The sequence below is a fragment of the Malaclemys terrapin genome, chromosome 18, assembly GCF_027887155.1.
Source record: "Malaclemys terrapin pileata isolate rMalTer1 chromosome 18, rMalTer1.hap1, whole genome shotgun sequence".
NCBI lineage: Eukaryota > Metazoa > Chordata > Testudines > Emydidae > Malaclemys > Malaclemys terrapin.
Genome location: NC_071522.1, coordinates 23,531,899 through 23,541,840, shown reverse-complemented (window position 1 = coordinate 23,541,840; position 9,942 = coordinate 23,531,899). Strand labels below are relative to the sequence as shown.

At 57.9% G+C, this 9,942-nt stretch overlaps 1 protein-coding gene across 1 annotated transcript; it reads right to left on the bottom strand.

Moving 5' to 3' along the window:
* Window positions 1-4,444: 4,444 nt before the first annotated feature.
* On the bottom strand, window positions 4,445-9,665 carry LOC128825910 (fibrinogen-like protein 1-like protein). The gene is made up of 3 exons (XM_054008801.1): window positions 9,558-9,665; window positions 6,926-7,036; window positions 4,445-5,598 (listed from the first exon to the last, which is right to left on the bottom strand). The coding sequence occupies exons 1-3, from the start codon at window positions 9,559-9,561 to the stop codon at window positions 4,919-4,921; spliced, it is 795 nt and encodes a 264-aa protein (XP_053864776.1). The 5' UTR covers window positions 9,562-9,665; the 3' UTR covers window positions 4,445-4,918.
* Between the last annotated feature and the right edge of the window lie 277 nt (window positions 9,666-9,942).

The window sequence follows — 9,942 nt, the reverse complement described above, 5'->3', positions numbered from 1 at the left end:
CTTCCCTGTCCTTAGAGTTACAAAGTTTCCCCAATATCCAACCTAAACCTCCTCTGCTGCAGCTTCAGCCCATTATTCCTTGTCCTACCTTCAGTGACCATGGAGAACACCTGATCCCCGTCCTCCTCAGAACAGCCCTTAATGCGGGTGCAGACTGTTGTCAGGTTCCCCCTCAGTCTACTTTTCTTGGGACTAAACATGTCCAGTTTTTTTAACTTTTCCTCACAGCGCCTTTTATCAGTTTTGTTGCTCTCCTCTGGACTCTCTCCACAGACCCCCAAATAACCCCCCTTCTGAGCCCACACCCAACCCCCCACCACAGACCCCCCCAACACCACACGTCCGCCCACACCCAACCCCCCCAAATACTCCCAAATAACCCTCTTCTCAGCCCACACCCAACCCCCCACCACAGACCCCCCCCAACACCACACGTCTGCCCACACCCAACCCCCCACAGACCCCCAGTTAGCCCCCCTCCTCAGTGCATACCCAACGCCCACCACTAACCCCCAAATAACCCTCTTCTCAGCCCACACCCAACCCCCCACCACAGACCCCCCCCAACATCCCATGTCAGCCCACACCCAATCACTCCACAGACCCGCAGTTAACCCCCCTTCTCAGCCCACATCCAACCCCCACCACTGACTCCCAAATAACCCTCTTCTCAGCCCACACCCAACCCCCCACCACAGACCCCCCCAACACCACACGTCCGCCCTCACCCAACCCCCCCAAATACTCCCAAATAACCCACTTCTCAGCCCACACCAAAACCCCCACCACAGACCCCCCCAAACCCCACGTCAGCCCACACCCAACCCCCCACAGACCCCCAGTTAAGCCCCCTTCTCAGCCCACATCCAACCCCCCACCACAGACCCCCAAATAACCCCTCCCTCAGCCCCCAGTCAACCCCTGCTATAGTCCCCCAATCCACCTGCCCAACTCCCACCCACCTCTGCTTAAACCCCCTCCCCAAATAATTCCCTAGCCATCCACTTCAATCCATCCAACCCCCACCCCCTCTCTAACTAAACTCACCCCAAAACCCCAAATAAATCCAACTCCCCCAAACCTCCTGTCAGACCCCCTCACTCCCATTGCCTCTTCTCACCACTCCAACCTCAGCTCCCCAAAAAACCCACCCCATTGCACAACCCCCCAAACACCCCTATAAAACATCACCCTGCCCAGACCCTCCCCCCACTCACCAAAGTCCCACAGCCCCCCCCCTCCCGCCCACCCTCCTCGGCCCCGTTCCCCAATAACCCCACCTCTTAACAACCCCCACTCCTCACCATCCCCAACCACTTCCTTCCCCTACCCCCTTCTTCACCACTGCCTTGTGCCCCCTGCCACTCCACCACCCCTTGTGCCCCCAAGGCTCTTCTGATGCCCCCAACACCCATGTCCATTTACCCTACAGAGCAGCTCAAAGCCCCCACCTCCTGGCTGCCCCAACTCCCTTCTTCCTTCCTCAATTCCCCCACTCCCCTATGGCTCCCCCAGGAACACCCCCACCCCAGGACCCTCACCCCTTTGGCGAGGCAGGAACATCCCATCTGCACTTTGGAGAGTTACTCAGGGTGGGGTCCCCCCAATGTCCCTTCCCCCTTGTCTTCTTGGCGTGAACAGATGGGTACGTTCCTCTCCCCCATTCAGAGTAACCCACCACAGCAAGTCTTTGAGCCGCGAGAGCGGGGCCCAGCCCTGCAGGACAGGAGCCGCTGCGTCAGGGTGCGAGAGCGAGGGGGGCTCACCCTCCGACCCCCCCACCCCTGAGGCCTCTCCTCCACCTCGGGCCTGGACAAAAACAGCGACCCATGCACACTGGGCAGCGGAGCCTGGCAGTTTCCTTCCCCCGCCCAAGTGTATCACTGGCCACCTATGAGGGCTGAGTGGCCTGGAGCAGGTGGGGCGGGGTGGGGGGAGAAGGCAGGTGGGGAAAGACCTAGGCTGTGGCACAATACAATGTAGCCCCACAGCCCTGCTCATCAGCCTGTTCCCCTCCAGGGGCTTACAAAGGGTTTATTCCCTATGTGAGTCCAGTATCTTCCCAGGCCTCGAAGTTGGGCTGACCGGTCTGGAATTGCCAGCTCCTCCCTGCTCCCCTTGTTCCAGACAGGTGCTGTGTTTGCCCTTCGCCCGTCCCCTGCGCCCTCACCCGTCCTCCAGGAGCTCGCCAAGAGACTCCCTGAGATTGGGTCTGAGATCGCTCCAGCTAGATCCTTACGTATGAGGCCCCCCAGTGCAGCTGCACCAGGCGCTGTGGCCCCCCAGTCACACTTCTGGAGGAAAATGATTAATTATTCCATAGCTGTAAATGGTATGTACCAGCCGGGAGCATCTTTCCCCTCCCCTCCGGACCCTGCCCCTTCCGTGCTGCGGCCTGAGGGCAGGTGCCACCCCTACTCCCCAACAGCAGTGCCCAGCACCCGTTCCCTTGCAGAGCCAGGGGCAACAAGAGCCTGGACTTCACCCCCCAGACTGAGCCAAAGCAGGGGCACTGGTGGGGGATGGCTGAGGTCCCTCAGTGCTGCCCGTCACCCGTGGCAAACGCGGCACATTCCGCTCAGCCCTGGAACTGCCACAGCGCTAGGGCCTGGTTCTCCTGCAGCCCCCTCCAGCTGGGGAGAGACGGGGCAGAGAAAGGAGCAGGCCCTGTTACCCCAGTCACAGACGGGGTCCAGCTCCAGAGAGCGCCAGCCTGGACCTGGGGGGTGGGGGTGGGAGGGCGACATGGAGAGCAGTTTGGTCCGATGGAGGGCACTGCTGCCAGGTGGCTCATGGGGAGGGGCGGGGGTGGGCTGTGGCGTATGAAGAGTTCAGGTTGTTTTGGAAGGGGAGGGGTAACCATGTTCAGGGGGGAGTTGGGGTGTGGGTGGGACCCCAAGTTGGGGGGAATGGTGCAGGGGAACCCTGGGTTTGGCAGGGAGCCCCCAGTCAGCAAAACGGCCGAGCGAGCTGGCTGCCCGGGACAGGCTGAGGATGTCCCCGCATGCAGCGTCATGCTCCAGCCTGGCGAGGGATGGCTGGCTGGGGAGGGCACCAAGCGCAGCCTGCAATGGGCAGAGTGGGGGGTGGGGGTGGCTCCCAGCACCGACAGCGGAGATGGGAGGCGGGAAGGGGAGAGGTCAGTGCCCTGGGCAGGGGGATCCCCCAGCACACCCCCACTTCACCACCAGCAACCGAGATGGAGGGGACAGCTTAGTGCACTGGGGGGGGGGGTCCCTAATACTCCCAACTACAAAATAGCAACCCCCTCCCCCCGTCTGCACCCCAGATGCTGAGGAGGGAGGAAGAAACCTTCCAGCTGCACCTCAGCGGCTTCCAGCTTCCCTCCCCCTGAAAACATCCCTCTTTCCAAACCTGCCCCCAAACCTCCTCCTACGCACGCTCTCCATGCAGGCTCTGTCAGGAAGGCCAATTAGACAGGGCCTTGTGTCCTGGGGATGCACTGAAAGGCCATGGTCAGGAGGGGAATGGAAAGATGTAGTTTGCGGGAGGGCAACACCCCTTCACATTCCCCCCCCCATCTTCACCCCTGCCGGTGGACCAGCCAGGGCTACGTCATGGCCCATCTTTGGGCTGCAGCCCACGATTTGGGAGCCCTGCCCGAGGGTGAACTTCATCAGGCCCAGCAGACTTGAATCCATGGCGTTATTCTTTAGCCTGTTCTTTCCCTGTTCGGGGGGGTGCTCCTGCCCCTGGCTGTTAGCATTTATGGTGTTCAGCATCTGGTCACAATGAACTTTGATTGAAGTGACTGAAGCCAAACAGGCAGGAAATGTTCAGAGACGCTCAGAGGACGTCAGCCTGACAGATAAATACATTGCTAGGAGCTGGATTATACCATGTTATGGGTGGAGTTAAAATCTCATTGACACAGCTGTGAGGATGCACTCTTCATTTAAGACAGCTGGAAGCAACAGGTAAGGGGGCCTCGTGTAGAGCAAGCCATGATGGCGTGTGCCCAGAAACTAGCCCCAGGTGGGCAGAGGATGCCACCGAGTGTCGTTCTGAGCTGGTGCGTGTGTGACAGAGACAAGCCGGGCAGTGCAGTCAGGACACGGAGGCAGAGCAGGAAAGCCGAGCAGAGCCTGTCAGCATGGTGTGATCGTGGGAGGAGCATAGAGAGCTTTTGGGCCAGGTGCTGGCTAAAGAGGCTTGGAGCTGAGAGCAGGGAGGCTAATCCCTGCTGTTGGTTCCTGCTGTGTTTGGAGAAGCAGGACTCTGTATGTTCCTTGTCAATAAACAAGACATCAAAAAATTACCAGACTCCACTGCCAATTTCTGCTCCCCACTGGAACATCCCCAGGGCCCCAAACTTTGACTAGCCCCTTGGGTTGAAGAGGGACACCAATATCTTTATTGTGCGGTTTCGTTGCACGTCTATCTAATCTCAGTGGTTTATCAGCAACTAATTACTGTTGCAATGTTTTCTCATGTAATAACCATATTTATTAAAAACACAGAGGGCAGGTTTTTGAACCCAAACTCACCACTGCTAATACATGCAGGATTCAGATGTAAAGTCCTGGCTTTGAGTCATCCCCCATTTAAATGCTCAATGACAGTTGCTAGAAATCCAGTGTCATGATTCATTGATCACTAATGCCAAGGGGCAGTGGCAGGGCTGGGAGAAGCAGAGGTTAATGTGGGTCTAAAGTCGTAGTGAGTGACATGGCTTCCAGCGAGGCAGAGTGGAAGCGGGGGTCCAGTTATACACACCAATCACACTCTTCGTGTCATTCGAACGCACCGGCGGGGTCGGCTCTCAGCATTTATTCCAGGGGATTTACCGTGCAGAAGCCAACAGGGAAGGGGGTGAGCAGAGTGGAGGCATTGCAGGGACTGCACTGATTAGGTGGGGGATGGCGCGTTGTGTCTGATCTAATATTGTCTCCCCTTCTTAGCGGCGCCGGCTCCCAAGGAGGATGGGCTCCTCCTTCCGGACCGAGCACACGTCTGTTGGCTTAACCAGGATGAGGGAAGACTTGCACTCCCCACTCTTACAGAACCCTGCCCAGTAGATGTAGCCTTTCCCATTGAGCAGGACGTTCTGACACTTGTCGTACCACCAGCCTCCATAGCTACTTGCGCAATTCCCACTGGTCTGGTCCTGATCCTTGTCACTTGTGCTGAACTTCATGTTGTCGTGTATGCCCCCCAGGCCGGAGTGGTAGGTGGTGAGATAGTCCTCGCCGTCCCCAGAGTACCTGCCCAGCCTCAGCGGGTACCCGCTGGGCTCATCCTCGACACTGAAGATGTCGTACTCTGCGTAGCGGGTGTTGTTGGATTTGTCCTCCACGACAAAGCGGACCTTGTAGATGTTCTGCCGCGTGAGCAGGGACAGGTACTCGTTGCCCAGCCAGTAATCCTGCTGCACGTTCCCAAAGCCGTACTTGTAGGTGCTCCAGGACTCCTTCCAGGTGATCTCTGTGTTGTAAGAATTTCTCTGGACAACGGTCCAGCCTTTGCCTTCGGTGTCCATGTCACACCACACCACTCGAGGGGGAGAGCCTGCCGGCTGGATGACATGGACCCCGCTGGGGCTGTCCCTGGGAATGTTGCTGCAGTCTTTGGGGAACCCTGAAATGCCACGAACATCAGGTTAAGGGGGCAGGTGGGGGGGAGAGAGCGCTAGCTAGCTCGATCAAATCAGCCTGGGGTTACTGGAGGCTGGGTTTTTAGAGGCAGGTCCTGTGTATTTCACAATACTACAGCCACAGAATCCGCCCCGGCCATTCCTGGCCACAGAATCTGGCTCCAGATCTTACACTTTCATTTTACCAATAAAATAAAATAACAATAGTTTCTTGCTCTGCTGGTTTTGAAGAAACCTTGAAGAGATGAATCAAGTGTAAACCAAGGCTCTGTATCCTTCCTGAGTCTGTACTTCTGAAGAAATCGTTTGGGGAGGGTGGGGGAGACGCTGCCAGATCCATCTCAGCGAATGTCAATTATGAAACCCATCAGTGACAATTTAAATGGGAGTTTTCAAAGAGCCTAAGGGAGTTTGATACCCGACTGTGATTGGAATTCAGTGGGATTTAGGCACCCAACTCCCTGTGGCGCCTTCGAAAATTGCAGACATCCTATCGAGGGGCTTGTCTTTGGGGCGGAAACTGCCCCTCCCCTCCCCAGGGTCCTCCCTCGAGCCTGAGCCCCCCAGCTCCCCTACCCCCCAGACAATCCCCCTGTGTGCCCCACCCTCATAGCTGAGCCGAGGGGGAGGAGCTGCTGAGCTCTGCGGGGGCAGGGGCTCAGGGCCACCTCTGGAGCTGGCTCGGCCCCTGGCCTGCCTGGGCAAGCCCCTGAGCAGCTCCCAGAGCCACTGGAGGTGTGGGGAGAAGGGAATGAAAACCCCTGACAAGGAGGAACTGGCTCTCCCTGCTGCCTGGACTCTGGGGGCAAGGCTTCTAGGCATGAGCGAGAGATCCCCAGCTGTTAGCCGGGGCTAGCCCTAGTATAGGAGTTGGTGAGATGGAAGGGTAGAACTCCCAGCCAATTTAGGGGGGTGCCTGGTTCCCACACGCTGCCCTGCGGTTGGCACCAGCGCTCTTCAGTCACTGCCGGGGGCTTGGCAGCCGTTACTAGAGAAAGGGATAACGAAGCTGTGTAAAGCAAACAGCCAGTCGAGCAGCACCTCCCCCACCCTGGCTGGCCCATTCCCAGGCTCTGGAGGCCTGCGAATGGGAGTAGTGGGGTCACTAGCACAGGCCGGCCTTGCGATCCCTTCGGAGAACTCAGCGTTTCTTTGGGCCCAGCGCTGGCGGGAGGGCGGGAAGGTGCATTCAGTGGATAAGTGGATCTAGGGGTGACCCCGGCATGGGGGAGAGGAGCAGAATCAGGCCCACGATGCCCTGATCTCGGATATGGCAGATGATAGAAGCTCTCCGACGGGTTCTCTACTCACCCCTCTCGACCTTCTTGTGGGCCAGGGCCCCGTTGCCCTGCACGGGGGCTACGCAAAGGAGCGCCATCATGGACAGCACAGACAGAAGCGGGCGAGAGCTGGACTGGAACCCTGCAGGGGACAGAAACCGCTGGACATGAGACCAGGAGAGAGTTTCACAAGTGCCTAAATCCCACTACAACTCACTGGGATTTAGGCACTTAAGTGACTTAGCCACTCTTGAAAATGTTACCCTTAGACGCTAAGGCCAGAGTTTTCAGAGGGCTCAACTACTGGGACAGATTTTCAGAAGAGCTCAGCTCCCAGGTAGGCACCGCAGGACATGGCTGGATGTTCAAAGGGGCTCAGCATGGGCGGGGTGGGCCCAAGTCTCTGGAGACGGGGTGAAGCCCACCATTCACCTCTCCCCCGGCCCGGCCACTGTCTCCGTCTCTGCAGCCGGCCCAATTAGCCCACAGCTGGGACCCAGCTGCATGGTAAAAAACATTCAAAGATTGCGGCTCCGATGGCCTGGCTCCCGGGTCCCGGGCGGGTCAGGGCCGGCTGGAGCGCTCCCTGTGGTGGGGAAGGAGCTGCCTCCTCTCTCCCCCCGCTGCACCGCTGCAAGGGGAGTGCTGCTCGGAGCAACCCCCTCTGTCCCAGCTCCCCCCGTCCACAGTCACTACCACCAGCTGGAGGGCAGTGCCCGCTCACCCACACAGAGACAGCAGCTGGGCAGCCTCCGGCAGGGCTCTGCCCCCCTCAGATGAGCTCCAGGTGAGAGGGGCCCAGGGCACAGAGCTGCTGTGTGCCCCACGCCAGGCATGCTGCCCCCTGCACTGCACCCAGCAGCCCAGAGGGGGACACGCTGCTGACACTGCAGCTGTTCTGTGGGCCCAGCTCAGGCCAGGCTTAAAGTGGGCAGAGTCGCCAGGGGCCACAGTCCTGGCCAAAAAGAGTTCAAAATGGAGCTGGGTCCCTGAGGGGTGCACTGTAAGCGCTGCCCTAGCAAGGGCACGGCCATTTATTTCAGCTGGGATTAACATAGACACCCCTCCCCCGCCCCACACATGCTTTTCCCAGGCCACCTTCAGCACTCAGCGCAGGGATTCACAATGACCTTGCCGGGATCAGCAGCCCAGAGCAATCCAGACTCTTGGCCAGAAACCGGCTCATTCACCCCCCGCCCCCCCCCCCCCAGGTATATCTATCCCGGCCCTGGTATTACATCTTGTGTAGCTACAGCCCACATAACGCAGAGCACGGCATATGCAGCCCCCAATGGTAAATAGGTTGAGAACCCTACAGCAGAGGCTCACGTGTGAAGCTCCAGAGGTCCCAAGTTTCATCACGGCTGCTGCCGGCCCATGACAGTTGCAAAATGGCAGCTTTTTGTTGGGTGGGGTGGGGCGGGCAGGGTGTGTGTGTGTGTCAAAGTGCTTTCTATCAGCCATCATTGTATTCATGTGGTGTTGCAAAGTTAGAAAGTCCACAACTAACCCCACAAGTGACCGTGATACAAACGTGCAAATGAATTAGAGAGAGAGAGAGAGAGAACACCGTGTAAACGACACACAGAAACACACTGCTGCAATGGAAACACTTTGCCCAGACATGATCCCCAGACAGATTTCATTGGAAACACCTTATTTTTGGAGCTGCCTGGACCCCAAATTCTTCAGACAATGTCACAGCCCAAGTAACTGTGACACGCTGCCAGCAATCTCAGGTATCCTTGTGAGAGGGAGGAGAGAGGCGTAACCCCATGGCAGGCAAAGGGTTAAAGCTTTAAAGGAGAAGGATTTCAGTGAGTCTGACAAGCCAGAACTACAATGTTTGGAACTGAAGTGAAATACCAATCTGGAGTCACTCATCCTTGAAAACACGCCTCCCCTTCTCCTGACGCCCCAGAGGAGCAGGGACGCTGCCAGCTAGCAGCCGTTCACACACTGTAATAGTATAAGACACAGAGGGCCTGAGTTCGACCTGTGACCTTGGAAAACTCATTACACTGCACCATACCTCAGTTTCCCCATTTTTAAAACATGGCTTATGCTAGTTCCTTTGTGTTCTAAAGTACTTTGGCCCCAATGCCCAAAGGTACCTGGGGCAGGGCGGGAGGATTCCTGCCTAGGGTCCAGCAGAGCGCTGGGCAGGGGATCCCCGCCAGGCTCCTGGTACCCCATGGCCCCGGGGGCACTCTTTACCCACCAGGAGGCACTGCCAGACTCCTAGCTAGCCAGGCTCATGCTGCAGCATGCACTTGCTGGGGGAAATGCTGCTCCGTTTCAAAGGAAAAGCAGCATGTACCTCACTGCGCCCCCATCCCTTGTGCCTCGGCCAGGCAGGGTCGGGAAAGCAGAGGATGCACCAGGGCTCCCCTCCCCCTTGTGCACCTGCCCGGGCTGAGGGTCGGCACTGAGAGGAGTGCAGGCTGCCCCTCTCTATGCGGTAGTTACTGCGTCTGTCTGGGCACGTTCCTTCCTGTGCCCGGGCACTCAGGGCACATGGTGTCCCACAGGAGCCACATAGCATGCCTGCCACTGCACCTCCCCCACGTGCCCACACCGCCTGGGGCTCTGGTGCCCACCACCCAGCTCTGGCCCTACATCTCCAGGCTGTGTGAAATACTGGGCATTTCAATAAAACTCACCCATCCCGACGCTGCAGCTGAGCGGCCGAGTTAGCAACCTGAAGCGTCCCACTTCCACATCAGAAACCAGAGCCGGGGCTCCATGCCTTTATGGGGGAAGCACCACTCCACACCCAGCTTATCTTGCTTTCTCAACCGCTGGCCTCAAGCCTGGCCTGTGGGCAGGGAGGGAGCCCCCTCCGGAACGTCTGCCCATCCTTTATTTACTGCAGATACCAGATTTCTTGGGCTCCCTCCCTCCTCCCCGAAAATGCCAACGTTTCTGAAGCCGGGCAGGTGTGAGCCAGGGATTTAATTTATCAGTAGGACTCTGCGGCATTACCGTACCATCGGCCTTCCAGACGAAGGACGCACTAAATGGAGAATCATAGAATCATAGAATATC

What these genes read in the sequence shown, in the direction of transcription:
- LOC128825910 (XM_054008801.1), bottom strand. An exon ending in CCACAAGAAGGTCGAGAGGG is followed by an intron (nt 5,599 to 6,925) that starts GTGAGTAGAGAA and finishes GTGGCATTTCAG; the next exon opens with GGTTCCCCAAAGACTGCAGC.